This window comes from Balaenoptera borealis, assembly GCF_965194805.1.
Source record: "Balaenoptera borealis genome assembly, chromosome: 16".
NCBI lineage: Eukaryota > Metazoa > Chordata > Mammalia > Artiodactyla > Balaenopteridae > Balaenoptera > Balaenoptera borealis.
Genome location: NC_138872.1, coordinates 16,100,455 through 16,120,493, shown reverse-complemented (window position 1 = coordinate 16,120,493; position 20,039 = coordinate 16,100,455). Strand labels below are relative to the sequence as shown.

The window sequence follows — 20,039 nt, the reverse complement described above, 5'->3', positions numbered from 1 at the left end:
ATCTCCGCCTCCCCGCAGCCAGGACCAGCAGGGTGCAAGGCTGGGCTGGCTTCCCCGCTTCTCAAGCTCCAGCCCCCTCTGCTCCTCCTGGCTCTGCCCCAACTCACGGGTCACCCCTGGCCTCAGTTTTCCCACTTTTAAGATAAAAGGGACAGGCCAAGGACACCAGACATTCAAGAAATGCTTCTACCATGAGGGACAAAAGACCAAAGGCACTCTACAGAAACAGAAATGCAGAGAACAGAAAACTTAAAAACCCAAAATGAATAGCCTCAAAGAGAGGAGACGATGTTACATCCTTGAAACAAGGGCATCCCTTTTTAAAAAGAGGACATTCAGAAAGTAAGAAAGAGCTCTTGGAGATTTGGAAGAATATGGCAGCGCCCATCAGGATGTAATAAAAGGAATGGAAAATAAAGTTGAGAAAATCCTCCAGCAGGTAGAACAAAAGACAAGATAAAAAATAGGAGCAAATGATTAAGAGAATTAGGTGATTAAACCAGGAGGTTCGGCCTCCAGTTATCCACAAAGCAAGAACAGAAGATAGAAGGGAGGACATTGCCAAAGAAATGGAAATTCGACCCAAGTGCTGAAGTCCTTTAATAGCTTCTGTTATTAAAATGTTAAAATGTTTCCCTACATAAATACCTGTTCCCTAAACCTCCTAAATATGCCCTCTTCCCCTTCTGCATGACCCCAGGACCTATGAGTGACCAGTGGGTGTCACCAGGGGGTCACCCTGTTGCCCAGTTTGCCAGTCAGACTCCCATCCCTGCAAGACGTCCCCGGGGAAGATGAAGCCCCGGGTGCAGTCCTAGCACCGAGGTCAGGTGCTCAGCGCCCTTGGGCCTTCCCCTGCTGGTCAGTCTGCCCCAAGGTCACCCTCATGAGGCCATCCCCAGTCACCGTAGCCTCTGCAGAGCCCGTACCAGTTGTTAGATGCTATATTTTGGATATCTTTCTGGGAGCTGGTGGGTGGAAGGCAGAGGAGGTGAGGCTAAGGCTCCGACCCCCATATTCCCAAACACAATGGCCACATTTGCCCCAGGCCCCCTGGACCGATCCAGAGATCCAGAGCTTTCAGTCCTCTCCCTCCGCACATCAGCATCTGAGGGCCCACGATGTGCGGGGCACTGGATGGATAGCCGTGACCAAGGCAGACCTGTGTGTCTGATCGTCCCCTTTCCTCTCCCCCCAAACCCCTCCCCCTCCCAGGCTCCACATTTCCTAATACGGCTCCTCCATCCATCCAGCTGCCTGAACCAGAGACAGGGGGCTCCCCCAGACTCCATCTCCCTTACCCATCAAGAGCCGGTCCCCAAGTCCTAATTATTTCTTCTTAAATATTTCTCCAACTAGTCTCTTCTCCAGCTTCTCTCCTCAACAGCCACCCAAGAGAGATCTTTTTACCCCACAGATAGAGTGGCCTGGGAAGGCCTTTCGGAGGAGGTGACCTTTAAGCAGAAGAGTGAGACTGTCCTTTTCCCCTGAGGGAGCAGGAGGAGAGATCCAGGCAGGCAGGGTCAGAGCCCTGCTGAGAGCCCCAGGCAGAAGCACTGAGGGAATTCCAGGGCAGGGAGGCTACAGTTCAGAGCAGGGTCAGTGGTAGATGAGCCACCTGCCAAATGGGGGCTTCGTAGGAGCTGGGACCTTATCCTGAAAGCACCGGGAAGCCACTGAAGGATTCTAAGCAGGGGAGTGACATGAAAAGATGTACTTTTTAAAGAGCTCCTCCTGGCTGTGGTGTGGGGAACAGACAGAGGGAAACCAGGGCAGAAGCCAGAGCTGCCACAGCGGTCCCCTAGGAGACGATCCAGCACCTCACATGGGACTGGGCCTCCGGAAACTACTCAGACTGAGCTGTAAAGATCCTGTCTGGGACCCAAGGTTGAGGCAGGAAGGAGTTGTTCCTAGGTCCCCTGCTACCCACAGCCACTAACCACAGCCAAGGCTCCCTCCACCCAGGGCCAAGCTCAGTTCTTAGATGGCCCTGCTTCCCCAGTCAGCCATGGCCATGCCCCGGGTGCTACTCAGTTCTCTGCCCTCCACGGTGGGTGATACACTGAGAGCCCCGTAAGAAGGATGAACACGGGCTTTGGAGTTCAAAGTCCATCCTCCTCCTGTAGGTACCAGATCACCCTGGGCAGGAGCTGTCCCCTTGAGGACCGCCATATCCTTACCAGTAAAACACAGATGGTACTTTGTTTTCAAGGTACAGGGAGGAACAAATGAGACTATTTGTGTGTCCAGGGAAAGATGGCAGACTCTGAAGCCCAATGGCCTGGGTTTAAATCCCAGCTCTTATTTAAAGGCTGTGTGGGACTCCCCTAGTGGCGCAATGGCTGAGAATCCGCCTGCCAATGCAGGGGACACGGGTTCGTGCCCTGGTCCGGGAAGATCCCACATGCCGTGGAGCAACTAAGCCCGTGCGCCACAACTACTGAGCCTGCGCTCTAGAGCCCACGTGCCACAACTACTGAGCCCACGTGCCTAGAGCCCGTGCTCCGCAACAAGAGAAACCACCTCGATGAGAAGCCTGTGCACCGCAACAAAGAGTTGCCCCAGCTCGACGCAACTAGAGAAAGCCCGCGTGCAGCAACGAAGACCCAAGGCAGCCAAAAATAAATAAATAAAATTTAAAATTAAAAAAAAAAAAAAAAAGGCTGTGTGACCTTGAGCAAATTACCCAAACTCTCTGTTTACGAGATCTGGCACGTTTGAGAAGCATCTGGCATGCACTAAGCAAGGAGAAGTGGAAGAGGTCAGAGAGGTTAACACAGGCTTTGTAGGACTTCAAGGAACGTGTGCAGGCTTTGGCTTTGACCCTGAGCAAGGCGGGAGGGTTTGAGCAAGGAAGTGATCTGATCACTCTATGTTTTAAGATGATTGTTCTGACTACAGTACTGTGGGGACAGTAGATGGGGGAGGCCAGGGTGGGCACCTGGAGACTGGTCAGGAGGCCACTGCAATAGTCCAATGGCTCAGACCAGGGAGGAGACAGTGGCCAGATTCAGAATGTGCTTTGGAGAAGAGCTGGCAGGGTCAGGAAGGAGATTGAGAAAGAAGTTAAAGCCCCGGAGAGAAGATGGAATAAGAAGAAACAGGTGAGGGAATTCCCTGGTGGTCCAGTGGTTAGGACTCTGTGCTCTCACTGCCGAGGGCCGGGGTTTGATCCCTGGTCGGGGAACTAGGGTCCCACAAGCTGCGCGGCACAGCCAAAAAACAAAAAGAAGAAGAAAAAGAAACAGGTGAGAACACAGTCAACTGAGGCCCAAGTCACAGAGGCAGAAAAGAGGCTACTGGATTTGGCCAGGGTGAGGGAGGGGTCACAGGCCAGATGCTCCCCTCCTTCCCCCTCTCAGGCCCAGCTCACTCACAGCTGGGAGTCCTCCAGCGTGTTCTGTCCATATCCCAGTCTGACCAGCTCCCCGGTCCCCCTGCCTGCTGACCTCAAGATCAAACTCCAGCTGGATCAAACCCGCACCCACCTCTCTAGGGCCCACAGAGGTGCCTAGACAGTTCCCGAGATGCCAAGTGGATGTGGGAAACAGAAAATCCGACCAGTTGCCCCACAAGGGCTGCTCTTTTTCCTCCTCCCTCTACCCGGCCCTGGACAGTCTCACCTTCTTGCTCCGCTAATGAGCGCTATGTGACCCTTTAATGAGCACCCGCGATTAGATCCCATCTTGGTGCCCGGTTAACCCACCCTAATGGCCTCATTAAGGTCCCTGCATCAATAACTGGCACTTGACATGGGCAAAGGACAGGCAGAGATAATCCAAGGGGCTTAACCCCAGTTAGTCAGAGCCATAGGTTCCAATTAATAATGTTATCGTTAAGTGACATTTATGGAGCATTTAGTGTGCTCGCCCTCAACTAAGTGTTTTTTGTGCAATACTTTACCTAAACCTCCAGCTGGCAGGGGCAATGGTCAGGGGCACGGACCCAGGGTCACACCTGTGTTTACGAGACAACTTACTTCCCCTATCCTGGCTCAGGATAACCCTCAGGGAACCCTATCGAGTTCCCTCGTCGATAAGACAGGGTCAATAATATACCTATCTCACAAGTTGTCACCGGATTCCAGTAAGTCAATCCAGGTGCAACATTTAAAGCAGTGCTTGCCGTGCAGTAAAGGCTAATAACTTACATGATAAGTTAAATAAAAATTAAATCAACAGCAGCTTCCTAGGGCAGAAAAATGTGCAACAAGATGGAGAAGCGTGTTCTTGCCAGAACCCTCTCAGGGAATTGGAAGAGACACTTTTAAGTGTCGGGGCAAACGCCCAAGGATCACCAGTTCTCTCCTAAGGAGTGGGTGTCTGGATAAGTGTCTGGCTTATGAAACAGAGGGTTCAAATTTGGATCCAGAGCTGAACTGCTCAAAGCAGTGAGGAGAAGCAGAGTCCTCCCACCTCCAAACAAAATGAGCACAGCACAAACCCATGAGGAACAGGGAGAGGTAGGTGGTGGGAGGGACCCCATCTCCCAGGTCAGCTCTGGAGGAAGGTCCTGTTCTTACTTTCAACCTACAGAGGCTGAGGCCACAGCAAAGAAACAGTGTGTCCAGATTTGAATCCAGATCCACGGGCCCTTGAAGTCCTTGCTTTTAAGTGCTAGACCCCAGAGAGGGGATATCATGAGCCCTTGAAATGTGGGGAGGGAGGGCGGACCTCCCTCACTGGGGGTGCTGGGGACCCTTCAGCCCACCAGCATCCACGAGAGCAGAGGCAGGAGGTACGTTCTCCTTTGGAAGATGCAGAGATTTGGGCCCAGAGGTGGGGCACCACTTCTCCGCAGCTCCCAGCAGGTTACCATCGTGAGTAGGAAAATCTTGGAGGGTCAGATGGCCCAGGGTCAACTCTTGACTCTACTTGTTCTGTGGCCTTGGGCAACTGCCTTCACTTCCCTGAGCCTGCTCTCTTCTCAGTGACAGGGGGATGGCAATGCTCTCCTCCTCCAAGTGTGGAGGGATTAAATTTGCTGACTCAGGAGAGGGCTCAGCCCAGCCCAGCACTGGCAGATGCTCAGCAAATGGAAGCAGCATTCTACGCGGGCGCACCACCTGCCACAGGCTCTCGGCTGAGTCAAATAAACAGTGACTGGTTCAGCCCTGGGAACTGCCTCCACTCGTGTGTGTGTGTCTTTTGGTGTCTCTCTGTGTCCGTGTCTATAAAGTGGGATGAGCTTCCCCTGGCTCACCTGGCAACAGGAAGATAAAAGTCAGAGGCACAGAAGGCAGAAGACTTGGGCTATGGGTCTCTGTGCCCCACAGACCACCTTTTTCTAGGCTGGGGGCTGGCTTGATTCCACAGGGATACAGGAAGAAGCAGCAACCCTCGAATTCTCCAGAGGCGTCTGGGTCAAACTTCCTAGGGAAGAAGGCCTCTTATCTGTGGACTTACCTGCCATAATATAAGATGGTTTCAGGCTTGATGGCTCCATCCAGATGGACGTGCAGTTCTACCTGCAAGGGCACAAAGGAAAAGGAGAGAAAAACAAACACCCATGAATGCCTGAAGGACCTTACAGAGGGTCAGTGTTAACATTAACTGTGACAACCATTAGTCACCACATACTGGACACTTACCACATACACTTCACTAAACTGTTTACACGCATTATCCTGTTTAATCCTTGTCTGTGGGGTGGGTTTAATTATCATCTCTGCCTCTTTCACAGTGGAGAACACTGAGGTTCAGAGAGATTAAATAACTTGTCCAAGACCACACAGCTCTAAGTGATGGAAACAGGAACCCAACCCAGTGCCTTTGTTCTTAACCACAGCTGTTAAGTGGCAGAACCGGAATTCCAACCCAAGCCCAATTCTGAAGCTGGTGCTCTTTAACACGAGGCCAGCCATGGGCCCGGAGGAGTGACAGAGCCTCAGCCATCATGCAGGCAGATCCCGCTCTCAGCCAACTCACCAAACAAGATCCAACTCTAACAAAAAGGATTGGCCCAGACCTTCTGGACTAGTGAATACCTACAACATATTTCAAAAATCAGTCTCCATTTTCAAAAGCATGTGTTACTGAAAATGAAACACTGCTTATCAGGAATCAATATTTGACGATAAGATCCTTCCAGGACTCTAGAAAGGGCACCAGATACTTGGCCATCTTGGTGATCCTCTCCTACATGCTCAGCCCCATGGACAATACTCCATACACAAGGCCAAGAGTTTAAGGACAAGGACTCTGGGGAGAGCTCATCAGGCTGGACTCCCAGCTCTGCCTCCTCTCTGGCTGTGTGATCTTAGACAAGACACTTGATCTCTCTGAGCCTCAGTTTCCTCAACTGAAAACAGTGGCAAAGATTGCCTCCCTGTCCAAGAGTTTAAGGATTTAAAAAGACAGTGTATAATGATGAAAAGTCTGAAAGAGAAATTAAGGAAACACTCCCATTTACCATTGCAACAAAAAGAATAAAATACCTAGGAATAAACCTACCTAAGGAGGCAAAAGACCTGTATGCAGAAAACTATAAGACACTAATGAAAGAAATTAAAGATGATACAAACAGATGGAGAGATATACCATGTTCTTAGATTGGAAGAATCAACATTGTGAAAATGACTATACTACCCAAAGCAACCTACAGATTCAGTGCAATCCCTATCAAACTACCAATGGCATTTTCCACAGAACTAGAACAAAAACTTTCACAATTTGTATGGAAACACAAAAGACCCCGAATAGCCAAAGCAATCTTGAGAAAGAAAAACGGAGCTGGAGGAATCAGGCTCCCTGACTTCAGACTCTACTACAATGCTACAGTAATCAAGACACTATGGTACTGGCACAAAAACAGAAACATAGATCAGTGGAACAGGATAGAAAGCCCAGAGATAAACCCACGCACATATGGCCACCTTATCTTTGATAAAGGAGGCAAGGATATACAATGGAGAAAAGACAGCCTCTTCAATAAGTGGTGCTGGGAAAACTGGACAGCTACATGTAAAAGAATGAAATTAGAACACTCCCTAACACCATACACAAAAATAAACTCCAAATGGATTAAAGACCTAAATGTAAGGCCAGACACTATAAAACTCTTAGAGGAAAACATAGGCAGAACACTCTATGACATACATCACAGCAAGATCCTTTTTGACCCACCTCCTAGAGAAATGGAAATAAAAACAAAAATAAACAAATGGGACCTAATGAATCTTAAAAGCTTTTGCACAGCAAAGGAAACCATAAACAAGATGAAAAGACAACCCTCAGAATGGGAGAAAATATTTGCAAATGAAGCAACTGACAAAGGATTAATCTCCAAAATATACAAATAGCTCATGCAGCTCAATATCAAGAAAAGAAACAACCCAATCCAAAAATGGGCAGAAGACCTAAACAGACATTTCTCCAAAGAAGACATACAGATGGCCAACAAACACATGAAAGGATGCTCAACATCACTAATCATTAGAGAAATGCAAATCAAAAATACAATGAGGTATCACCTCACACTGGTCAGAATGGCCATCATCAAAAAATCTACAAACAATAAATGCTGGAGAGGGTGTGGAGAAAATGGAACCCTCTTGCCCTGTTGGTAGGAATGTAAATTGATACAGCCATGGAGAACAGTATGGAGGTTCCTTAAAAAACTAAAAATAGAACTATCATATGACCCAGCAATCCCACTACTGGGCATATACCCTGAGAAAACCATAATTCAAAAAGAGTCATGTACCACAATGTTCATTGCAGCACTATTTACGATAGCCAGGACATGGAAGCAACCTAAGTGTCCATCGACAGATGAATGGATAAAGAAGATGTGGCACATATATACAATGGAATATTACTCAGCCATAAAAAGAAATGAAATTGAGTTATTTGTAGTGAGGTGGATGGATCTAGAGTCTGTCATACAGAGTGAAATAAGTCAGAAAGAGAAAACCAAGTACCATATGCTAACACATATATATGGAATCTAAAAAAAGGTTCTGAAGAACCTAGAAGCAGGACAGGAATAAAGACACAGACGTAGAGAATGCACTTGAGGACACGGGGAAGGGTAAGCTGGGGCGAAGTGAGAGAGTGGCATGGACATATATACACTACCAAATGTAAAATAGATAGCTAGTGGGAAGCAGCCGCATGGCACAGGGAGGTCAGCTCGGTGCTTTGCGACCACCTAGAGGGGTGGGATAAGGAGGGTGGGAGGAAGACGCAAGAGGGAGGGGATATGGGGATGTATGTATGTATACAGCTGATTCACTTTGTTGTACAGCAGAAACTAACACAACGTTGTAAAGCAATTATACTCAAATAAAGATGTTAAAAAAGAAAAAGAAAAAGACAGTGTAGGTGGGCGAGTTCGGCCCACAGGAAGACAGCCTCTGCCTCTCAGCCAGGGCCCTTTCCGCAGGCTGTTAAGAGAAGCACAGCAGGTGCTGGGAAACAGTGGGAAAGCAACTGCCGTCTCCCTGTTCCAGGTCATGGAAGAAACTTTTTCCCAGCCAGGGAGAGAGCCAGAAAAAGTTTAATTAACATCTCTACCAGGGTGGGGCCTTCTCTGGAACTCGGGAGCCTGGACAAGAAAGTGGCCGCCCTGGCTGGAAACGGAGTAGCCAGGAAGCCAATGACCCAAGGGCATCCTGGAAGCACCCACGTGAGCTGCCTCCTGTGGGGGAAATCCGGCCGGGGGCCCCTGGGAGGCCAGCAGACACAGGGCCGCCAAGCCCCCCTATCAGCAGGACATCCAAGTAATCAAATCTCTCCGGCAGTCACTCAGCAGCAAAGGACCAACTCTGTCACAGAGTTGACAAACTCTTGAGGGAGTTGTTGGATTCCCTGATGAAATGAATTCAATGCCCACTCAGCCAAAAGTTTACTGGGTTCTCAGAAAGTGCTCTGCATTGGAAACATGGAAGCTTCCAGCGCAGGGAGCTGCCAACCAGCTGTTTGACCTTGGACAGGTGACCTCACCTTTCCGAGCCTCTGTTTTCTTATCTTTAACCTTCACAGGGCTGTGGCGAGGATTCAGCCAGAGAGACGGGGCAGTGCTGTGGTTAGAGCTGCAATTCCAGCTCCTCCACTCACTCCCTGGGTGACCTGGAGAAACTTACTTCGTTTTCAGCGTCTCGGCGCTCTCATCTGTCCAGTGGGGAGGATGACACGCCTTCCTCCCAGGGCTTCGTGAGACTTAACCACGTGAATGCACGTAGCGTGCTTAGACCAGGACTTGGCACGTAGCAACAGTATTTAGCGTGATAAGCATAACTAAGAATCCCTCATTCACCAAATAGTTGAGGCCCTGCTGGGTGCACTGGGGATGGAGAGATAAACTAAAGTGACAGAGTCCTGCTCCCGTGAGCAAGGGAGAGAGACATTAAGTAAATGTCACGTTGGTAAATGTACAATCACAAGCCAAGACGACTCCTGGGAGGCACAAACATTGACCTACCAAAGAGGTAACACACAAAAGAACTCGCCCAGCTAGAGGGCCAATGATGGCTTCCCAGAGAAAGCAGCGCTTAAGCTAATAGCTGAAGGATGAAGAGGAACCAAGTAGGCAAAGGCAGGGGTGAGCAGGAAGGCTGGAAGAGCATCTAGGCAGAGGGAACAGCATGTGCGAAGGCCATGCAGTGGGAGAGGATGTGGTGTTCGAGAGGAACTGAAATGGGTTCAGAGAAGGGAGCGGTTGTGGAGCTGGAGAGGCTGCAGGGGCACAAGGAGCACTGGGTTCTAACCTGAGAGCAACAGAGAAGCCATGACAGGGTTTGAAGCTGAAAAGGACAAAGCATAGCAAGACCAGTTAGAAGTGGTCTTGTGAAGTTTATGAGCGATGACGGTGCCTTGGACCAGGGTGGCAAGGCAGATACGGCAAAGCAGGTGGACAGCAAGCCAGGTCAAGGATGATGCTTCGGGTCTGAAGCCTGGGTGGGTAGCGATTCCCACGCTCTGAGACAGAGAGCCCAGGAAGAGGACCAAGTGCTGAGGGGGGGAGGATGGGTGGGGCACAGGGAGAGAAGTACGGTTAGTGTGATCTTACTTAGGTGAAGTCGGGACATCTCTGAGACCTCCAAATGCACATGGACGGACCCAGTGGCTGTGCAGGTCTGGAGCTCTCAGAGAGATCCAGGCTGGAAATGTGAGTAGGAATATAGATGACTGGGGCTGTGATTTTGAATGAGCTCACCCATGAAGGGAACGTTGAGGAAAGAGCATGGGACGAAGTCTGGACAAGCGCCAGCACCCAGTGGCTTATAGAAGAGGGTGAGCCTGGAGAAGAGCTGCCAGAGATGGAAGGGAAACCAGGAGTGTGTGGTGTGCAGAAGGCAAAAGGCGATCAGACTTCAAGAGGGAGGAGTCACCCCCTCACCAGGGTCAGTGCAGAGGGCTGAACGGTAGTCCCCCAAAAGATGTCCACATCCTAATCCCCAGAACATATACTTCCACAGAGGGCAAAAGATGGGATTACAAATCTTGAGAGGAGGAGTTTTTCCTGGATTTATCTGGATGGGCCCTACACCCAGTCCTCTTTCTCCTTATAAGGGAGGCAGAGAGTTTTGAGAGACACACACAAGAGGAAGCAGCCCTGGGACCACAGCAGCAGATGAGAGTGACGTGGCCACAAGCCAACGGACACCTGCAGCCACCAGAAGCCGGAAGAGGCAACAAATGGTTACTGAGAAGGTAGGAGGGGGGGTCCCTCTGAGAAGAAAATAGAGGAGGAATCAGCCAGGGGGAAGGAACAGGAAGGAGAGCGAACAGGCAGAGGGACATGCAGACGCTAAGTGTCGGAATCAGGTGGTGAGAGATGAGGCCAGAGAGAAAGTTAGGGGGGTGGAGGGCAGGGAGATCTCACAGGTCACAGTAAAGGGCGATCCCCTGAAGGGTTCTGCATGGGGAAGTCACCTTTTAAAAGCTTTCTCTGGCTGCTGTGTGGAAAGCAGGCTGAAGAGAAGTCAGAACAGAGGACAGAGAGCTGACACAGTGGTCCAGGTGGGAGATGAGACACCACTGGGAAGACTTGCTGCAGCACCAGCGGCAGCACATGCTCAGGGAGCCTGAGCTGAGCAGTGTGAGGGAAGGAGCCCTCAGAGATCCCATGGGCTGCGCGAGACTAGAGTGCCCCGGGGGGAGGGAAAGCAGAGCCTGCCACTTGCCCACCATGCCCTACAGGTCCCAGCCCTCCTCAGGGCCTCCTGGGAAGCTGCCCAGACACGTTTCAGGGGAGGAACAGAGGCCAGGAGCTGCCTCCACAGGCGGTCCAAGCTCAGGCAGGCCTCCCACTGAACTTTCTGGAAAACTGAGACTACCCATGGAGAAATCTGCCAGCTTAGAGATGGATGGGGACCCTACTCTGTTGGACCCATTCAGGGAAAAGAAACGGCAGCAGTGGCCTCCAACTTACTGAATATCTCCTACGTTCTGGACCGTCTACATGCATCATCTTATTTCATTCTTACAACCAGTGAGGTGGGGACTTCACTCCCATTTTACACATGAGGAAACTGAGGCTCAGAAAAGTATCCAAGGACACAGAGGCAGTGATGCAGTTAGGATTTGTACCCGTTTGAATCTTGAGCTCCTGCTCTACTTTCTCAGCAGGCCTAGCCTCAGACGTAAATAATCCAGCCATGATAATAGCTGTTTACTGTTATCAGACCCTTTATTTCACTTGGTCTTCACCCCTAGGCAAGGGACACCCTAGCTCCATGTTGCAGATGGGGAATTGGACTTGCCAAGCTGAGCTCAGAGGAATTCCGTGACCTGCCCAAGGTTACCCAGACTGACAGTGGCAGAGCTGGGTTAGAAGGCAAGTCCCTCCACCTCTAACCCAAGTCCTGCGCACTGCCACACGACCTCCCTGGCGCTTGCACCAGACCTACACCCGGCCTCCTGACCACTCAGGAGGAGAATCTCAGCACCCCCCTCCCCTGCATTCGCTCTCCATGGGCCTGACTCACAGCAAGCGTCTGACAGAACTGCAGGAAATCCTCCAGGTCTAAACAGGAAGCATCCCCAGTCGCCAAAAAAATATTTGCTAAGCCCCCTTCAGGTGCCAGGCTCTGTGGGGAGGTGGGGAAACATGCCGAGTCCTCGCTCTCAGGAGATGCCTGGCAGGCAGGTACGGCCCAGGGAGGCATATGCGCTCACCAAGGTCACGCAAGGTGTCAGTGGCGGAGCCAGGACGGGGACCCAGGGTCGTGGGCTCCAGGACCAGACACTCCCACGTCTGACTCCCGCTCACAACTGGAGGGGCTGTCTACCTTCAAGGCACACCTGAATCACACTACTTCTCCCCAGACCCCCTGCAAACACACCCATTTTGTTTTCATCCCACTGATTTTTTCAGTTTACTTACTTACCATGCCCCTGTCCCCAACTCTTAGTTTCTTTAAAGCGGGGGCTTTGTGCTATCATGCTGTGCCCTCAGGGCCTAGGACAGTGCCCCGCCTAGCAAGAAGTGCTCAGTAGGTGTTGAATGACTAAGTGATTGTTTTCTTCTCTCCCTGTCCCATGTCAGCAGTGCTGTGTCCTCTCCCTGCAGCAAGGAAGGGCTGACCTACCCCCTTGGGCCTGGCAGAGAACCCAGATGGGGCAGAGTAGCCAGTTGCTTGACTAGCCGCCAGAACCCGGGCACTGCAGTTAGAACCTGGATGAGCCACAGGTGCCCACTTCCCTTCTTAGCCCTGCTCTTGGCATGGAGCTGGGCAGAACCAGAGGTCAGTGCCCTCATGCCACCACAGCCTCTCAGCTGACTTTTGGGGTGAAGCCAGGAGACAGAGCAGCTCCAGGTCTGACACTGTTTCAGTCACGCCTCCTCCAGGCAAGTCCTCTGGGCTCAGCCGCATCTGGGCTCCTATAGCTCCTAGGTACAGAGCAGAAGGGGCCTAGCAGGCCCTCAGTGCCTCCTGCTGACTCAGGGCCCAACCAAGCCCTCTGCTGCCTCTGTGAGCTTCCCCAGGGGCTTCACAGAGGGCAAGGTGTGTCCTCAGCCAGGGGGACATCCTGCTGAACAGCAGCCTAGGAACTTCGCACAGTTACCCCCATTTTATAAGCGAGAAGTCTGAGGCTCAGAGAGTTTAAGGAACTTGCCCTAGGGCACAGTCTAATGAGTGCCACACCGGGAAGCTGTTTGACTCTAAAGCGGGAGGTCATAACCACCACGGCACACTCTGTTCATCCTGCATATCGGTGCTGAGTCAGCACAGGTAAAATCTAAACACGATTAATAACCACGACAAGGCTGATCAATAGCAGCTGGCATTGGCCTGCCCCCTGACCCAGGCCTGCACTTGGCATTTTATGTAGGGTGGATACAAATATGATTCCCGTTTTACAGATGGGGAAACTGAGGCACAGAGAAGCCACTCACTCAAGACCCCCAGAGACTGTCTCTTCCCCCACGTTGCCGCTCTGGAGCCTCAGAACGCTAAGGAGTGTGGGTGAGCCTGGTCCCAACACTCTGGGTAAATGTAGACTGGAACCCCACCTTGGCCGCCCTGGCTTACTCTTCTCCCCTGTCCAAAACCAGGCCACAGTCCTACCCTTCCCTGGCCCAGGGGGCACCCCCTAGGACAACAGGGCAGACGGACAAGCTTCTTCCAGCTCACAGGGCCCCTTCCCACCCAGGCCAAGCCCACCCTGAGGTCAGATGTGGAATCAGGAGGCTGTCTGGCCTGTCCTGGCTCAGTGTGGACCACAGACACTGCACTTCCCTTCTCTGGTCCTTGCTTCTTCCTCTGTCAAACAAAAGGCTTCAGTGAAACCCAATCTCACTCTTCCTCTCCCTCCCAACTGCCACGGGCATTGTAACAGGTAAGGCAAGCTCTTCCCAGCCAGGGGCATTTTTCTTTTAACAGGTGGCTCCGGTAACAGAAAAGCACCAAAAGCCCAAAGCAGTGCTAACACAGTGGACTTTGTGGCTGGAAGACAAGAGGAGAGAGAGAAGGAGGGAGAGAGAGAGGGAGAGAGAGGTGGGGGAGGGAGAGAGTGGGGGGAGAGAGTGGGGGGAGAGAGTGGGGGGAGAGAGTGGGGGGAGAGAGAGAAAGAGAGAGAGAGAAAGAGAAAGAGAGAGAGAGAAAGAGAGAGAAAGAGAGAGAGAGAAAGAGAGAGAGAGAGGGAGAGAGAGAGAGGGAGAGAGAAAGAGAGGGAGAGAGAAAGAGAGGGAGAGAGAAAGAGAGGGAGAGACAGAGAAAGAGAGAGGGAGACAGAAAGAGAGAGGGAGACAGAGAAAGAGAGAGGGAGACAGAGAAAGAGAGAGGGAGACAGAGAAAGAGAGAGGGAGACAGAGAAAGAGAGGGAGACAGAGAAAGAGAGAGGGAGACAGAGAAAGAGAGGGAGAGAGAAAGAGGGGGGGAGGGGAGAGGGGGGGAGGGAGAGAGAAAGAGAGAGAGGGAGAGAGGGGGGAGGGAGAGAGAGAGGGGGAGGGAGAAAGAGAGAGGGGGAGGGAGAAAGAGAGAGGGGGAGGGAGAAAGAGAGAGGGGGAGGGAGAAAGAGAGAGGGGGGAGGGAGAAAGAGAGGGGGGAGGGAGAAAGAGAGAGGGGGGTGGGAGAGAAACAGGGGGAGGGAGAGAGAGAGGGGGAGGGAGAGAGAGAGGGGGAGGGAGAGAGAGGCGGAGGGAGAGAGAGAGGCAGAGGGAGAGAGAGAGGGGGAGGGAGAGAGAGAGGGGGAGGGAGAGAGAGAGGGGGAGGGAGAGAGAGAGAGAGGCGGAGGGAGAGAGAGAGAGAGAGAGAGGAAGAGATGCAGGTGGAGAGAGGCCACTGCAGCCCCCACCGGGGCCCCCAGGGAGGAAATGCACACCCGAGGGCCTGCTGCGCCAGCCACGTGCTTCACAAGCCCTAACCAGCATCCATTTCCCCCAAGAACACTGTGACCTTGGCTTTGTCAGCCCATTTTACAGAGAAGGAAGCTGGGGCTCAGGGAATTGTCCACCTGAGCCCTTGTAGCTGATGAGTGGTGAGGCAAGGATCCAAGCTCAGTCTATCCGAATCCCACAGCCACCCTGATTTACAAAGTGGGGTGTAAATCAGCAAAGCAGTCAACAGCACCTGCTTCAGTCTTAGGTAGGTCTGGGTTCAAGTCTAACTCTGCTGCTTTCTGGCTGTGTGACTTTGACAAGTTCCTTCCCCTCTCTGAGCCTCAGTTTCCTTATATGTATATGAAGATAATAGTAGGACTTTAAAGGGCTGTTTTGAGCATTAAATGAGTTACTATATGCAAAGCAGTTAGAACAGTGCCTGAAACGGAGTAAACATTCAAATATGAGAAAGAAAAGTATGTTGGACATATAGCCTCAATTCTCTGCATTAGGAAGGGACTGGGCTGTTCCAGCCTGGACCAGCTCGCTCTCTAGCCTACAGCTTCAAGGCTGTCAGATTTTGTGTAGCCTTGGACAAGCCACTTCAACTTTCAGGCCTTAATTTCATCATCTGTAAATGGGGACGAAAACATCCGCCTTGTTGAGTTGTCCAGAGGACTCTGTGAGATAAATCACTGAAGGTGCCTGGTACCCACGAACACTCAAATGGCAGCATTGTTAATGTTATTATAATGACAGGCATGTGATCAGTGTTGCTCTCCACGACACTGAACTCCTGAGGGCTATGGGATTTTCCAGCCTTGCCTCGTGTGGAAACAGACTGATAAGGGCCACCCCTCCACCCCGCTTTGTACCTCCTCCAGTGCCCAGCAGGTGTTCAGGAAGCTACTTGTTGGAACAACATAATCAGAGCAGGTAGGCAGCCGCCTAGGATTTTGCTACTCAAAGTGTGGTCCACGGCCCAGCAGCATTAGCATCTCCTGGGAGCTTGTTAGGAGCACAGCATCTCAGGCCCCATCCCAGATCTCTTGATTCAGAGTCTGAACGTTGACAAACGTCAGGTGATGTGACTATACATTAAAGTTTGGAAAACACTGCCTTGCTCTGCCTTCTCAAAGTTGGCCAGTCCTGAGCCTCACCTGGTGGTAGGTATGAGAAGCCAAAGAGCCCAGCAGAGGCTCCTGTCCCAGAGAGGCCCACACCTGGGGCACTGGCACCGCCACCCCCGAAGGCTTCTGCAGAGGCATTTCAGGAAAGCTGGCTAGGGCATGGGATTTTCGAAGCCAGCCCACCCTGGGCTCAAACCCCAGCTTGGCCACATCCTAGCTGTGTGATCGTAGGCCTAGTTAATCTGTGCCTCTCTGATCATCTATAAAATGCGATGACACCAGCTACCTCCCAGAGTCATTGCTAGGATCAAATGAATTAATGAAGGTTAATGTATTCAGAATAGTGCCTGGCACAGAGCAATAATTCAACTCAATAAGCTCTAGCTGTTAATACTACTGGTTCTCATTACTAGCTACTCCACCCATGGGAAGGCAGGGAACTGGCTCTGGTCACAGGGGCTCTGAGATTCACACTCCTGGCTTCGCTGGCCAGCTCAGGCACGTTCCCTCCTCACAATAATATAAAATGTATGACATCTCACGTACATAGTAGGTGACACTCTACCTTCCCAAAAAGCATTGCCTTTTAACCTTTGGACACCCCCATGGCAGGTGGAGCCCATTTCCCAGGTGTAGAAACTGAGGCCCAGAGAGGGGAAATGACCTGCCAGCTTGAAGCAGAGAGGATTGGGAGAGGCCAAAAAGATGGGCATGATAATAATAGTCCCTCCCTCATAGGCCTGTTGTAAAAGTGTTGCAAAGATCGAGTTGGTGCATATAGCAAGTTCTACAGAAGGGTTGCCTATTATTTCTCTCCATAACCCCTATTTCACTCCCAGTCAAGGAGTGTCTACTGCCTTGGGATTCATATCAGGGTAAGGTGATCCCCCAGCCCAAGGGCAGAGGGAATCCCAAAGCATTAAAGAAAGGAAAAAAGGGGATTCCCTGGCCATCCAGTGGTTTGGTCTCCATGCTTTCACTAAGATCCGCACGGTGTGGCCAGGGGGGAAAAAAAAGCCTTCAAAGGAAAGAAGAACTAATGATGGGGCATGGGGCATCCAGACGAGCTGTGAAGGAGGCATGGGGGATGCAGGAGCTCAGCCCCAGTGCCTGCAACGTCTGGCAGGGAGTAGCGAGCATTTGCCCTCTGGTAGGGGCATCAGAAGTGGGGGCCAGGCCTCACCTCCTCAGAGTCCTCCCTCACCTTCCCCACCTCCCCAAGGATTCTCACCAATGCTTTTCCGATGATATCTGCCGTCATCACTCACACCTGTTTCTCAGAGGTAAATTGAAGCTGATTGCAGCTCACTCCTTCCCCTAACCCACCCCCAGCAGTCTCAACCCTACTAGCTGATTCACCCTGCTGAACAGACTCCTGGACCCCTGCCTTCCTTGGACTGAATCTCAGTGCTCCAAAGCCCACCAAGTGGGCCCAGACCCTCCCTGAACCCACCATTCCCAAGACGCCACAGCTGGTGGGAGGAGGGACAAGGGGTTTATCCCTTGGGGCTAGTGGCCGTGGCTTGGCCCCAAGTGAACCCTACCGGGGCCCAAGGCCTAAGGCCCACCCAGCCCCTCTAGTGTGTAAAGAGGGGTGCCCTGCTCCCCTCCCTCCTGTCTGGCATGGCCCACTGCTCTCACAGGCACACGCACAAACCTAGGCTCCTTGGCACTCAAAAACCGTCATGGTGTTGGAGTATAAAGCTGTTTCCATTCACCCAGCACTCAGTATGTGTTGTCCACAACACTGGGTGCCTATGAGTGTAGAAACCGGGCCCCATTTTACAGCTGAGGTTCAGAGAGCTTAAGCCACCTGCCTAGGCTGCTCAGCGCCGGCAATGCTAGGACGCCCATCTGACAGATAGTGAAACTGAGACCCAGATGGGCCAAATCAGAGGCAGAAGCAAAACTTGGAAGCCAGCCAGCGGTGCCTCCCGATTCAGGACTCTTCCTGTCTCTTTGCCTCTCATTAAACGGCCTGGAGGCGGGCGAGGGCCTGAGCTGAGGGAAGAAAGCGCCTGCAGGGGCCCCGTATGCTCCGCGGCCGTGGAGGCCCCTAAGCCCTCCAGCCAGACAAGGACCCGGACGCCGAACCCCGGACCCCGAGCCTCCGCCCGCGCTCACTTTGGGCTTGTCGAAAGCTGGCGTCTGGGCCATGGTGCCAAGCGTGCACCCCGGCGCTGCTCCCTCCGCCGAAGATCGGTGGTCCCCGCTGGGTCGATGGCCGGTCCGCTTTCCCGGGGGCCTGCAGTGACCGCGGCCCGCCAAGCTCTTCTTAATGGGGCCCGGCTCCACCCCGCCTGCCCCGGGCCCCGCCCCCGCCCCCTTGCCGGAGCCCCCGCCCCGCCCAGCAGACCCGCGCAGCGCATTTCCTGGAACTCCTGCAGGGCGGCGGGGACGTACCCGAGCCACCTCGGGGCCGCGGCCCGCCCCCAATCGCTTGACCAGGACGCCGGGTTGGAGCCACCTGTGGGCTCAGGCTGCAGCCGCCTGGCCGGGCTCTGCCTCCTGCCCGGTCCCTCCGGCACGGTCACACTACTGCCTGGGCGCCTGCAGTGTGCCAGGCCCGAGCTGGAAGCTGGGAACCGGTGCGCTTCACAAACCTCGTGGGGGTCTCACTCTACCGGGCGAGACACGCGCTCATCGCAGAATCACACAACGTAAATGTATAATCAGGAAGCTTTAATGGGGGCCAGCCGTGGCCTGCAGGTGGGGGAAGGCTTCTCTGAGGACACGGAGTTTACCAGGTGAAGGGGGTCGGGGTGGGTGCAGGTGGAGTGGAAGAGGGCAGCCGAGATGGAGAGGGCATTCTATGTGCGAGACCCCAGGGAGCTGGGGAATGAAGAGAGAGGAGGGGGCACACAGCGAATTCCCTCCTAGGCATTTACCCTTGAAAAACCGGCCCACGGTGCAGCCGGAGAAAGTCTACAAGAATGTTCCCACCAGCGCTGTTCCTAATAGCAAAAACACTGGAAACACCCAGATGCCCATCCACAGGCGGGTGAGCAAATAAACTGGAATATTCACACCATGGAATATTATACTGCAGTAAAACTGAATGAACTTCAGCAGACAACAACACACATCTATCTCACAAACAATGTTGAATAAAAAAATAAGTTGCAGAAAATTACATACTCTATGGTGCAACTTTTAGAATGTATAATAAAAGCAAAACCAAAAATATGCATGTTTAGACAAACATGCATCAGTAGAAGAAAAATTTACAGCAAAGGAAAGATAAACACAAATTTGAGAAGAATGGTTATCTCAGGGGAATGCGGAAGGAGGAGGAGGCGGGGAGGAGCGTACAGGTACATTCAGGTTATTGGTGGTGTTCCAGTACTTGGGTGGGATAGTGCTGCTATTTCATTTCATTATAGAATAAATACATGAACAATAAATAAGGGGGAAAGAGGGAGTGGGAGAGTGGAGGGCAAGGGGCCAGAGAGTCAGGCAAGAACCAGATCACATGGGGCCTGTGGGATGTGGTGAGGATTTGGTCTTTCCCCTGAGAGCACTGGAAAATCAATGGAGGGTTTTAAGCGGAGGCAAGATGAGGTTAAACTTTTATTTGGAAAAAAACATTCTCCAGCAGCTACTCCAAGTGTGGTCCTGAAATCACCAGCATCGTTATCACCTAGGAGCAGATTAGAACCACAGACTCTCAGACCCCATCCCAGCCCTTTTGAACTGGAGTCTGTACTTGAACACCACCCCCCATGTGGTTCGTGTGCAGCTGGAGATGAAGCCTGGGCTCGCTGCTCTGAGGGGAAGGCATTGCCGAGGGGCCAGAGGATGCGTGGGAGAGCAGCAGGGAGGCAACTGCAGGGTCTGGGTGGAGATGCCCGTGACAGTGGGGGAGACGGGGAAAATCAGATTCAAGCTACATTTAGGGTGTAAAATCAGCTGGGCTTGTGTTGGGTTGTGTGAGAGTAAGGGCGAGAGCAGGTCAAAAATGATCCTTCGGATACATTGTTGAAGCCAGAGGGGTTTTCTGTAAGATCTCCTGGCTCCCCGTGTCACTCAGGGTATACATGATGATGGCTCCTGTTTACTGAGACATACTTGGAGCCAGGTATTCTGGGAAGCACTTCATAAGCACCATCCCATTTAATCTCTACAGCGTCCTGTGAAGTA

At 52.1% G+C, this 20,039-nt stretch overlaps 1 protein-coding gene across 14 annotated transcripts in view; it reads right to left on the bottom strand.

Annotated features, from left to right (window-relative positions):
* Positions 1-20,039, bottom strand: part of ADA (adenosine deaminase) — a 113,538-nt gene that overhangs the window by 9,990 nt on the left and 83,509 nt on the right. For 8 of the 14 annotated variants that reach the window (XR_014235982.1, XM_082361775.1, XM_082361776.1 and 5 more), the window contains exons 1-2: positions 18,024-18,193; positions 5,406-5,467 (exon numbers count right to left, since the gene is read on the bottom strand). Coding sequence is in view for 7 of the 14 variants with exons in the window: in XM_082361775.1 (XP_082217901.1) it covers positions 5,406-5,467; positions 18,024-18,056 (95 nt within the window). In the remaining 7 variants the exon portion in view is untranslated. Of the gene's footprint in view, positions 1-5,405; positions 5,468-18,023; positions 18,194-20,039 lie in introns of those variants that run through there. The other 6 variants (XM_082361772.1, XM_082361774.1, XM_082361773.1 and 3 more) reach the window with 1 other exon arrangement.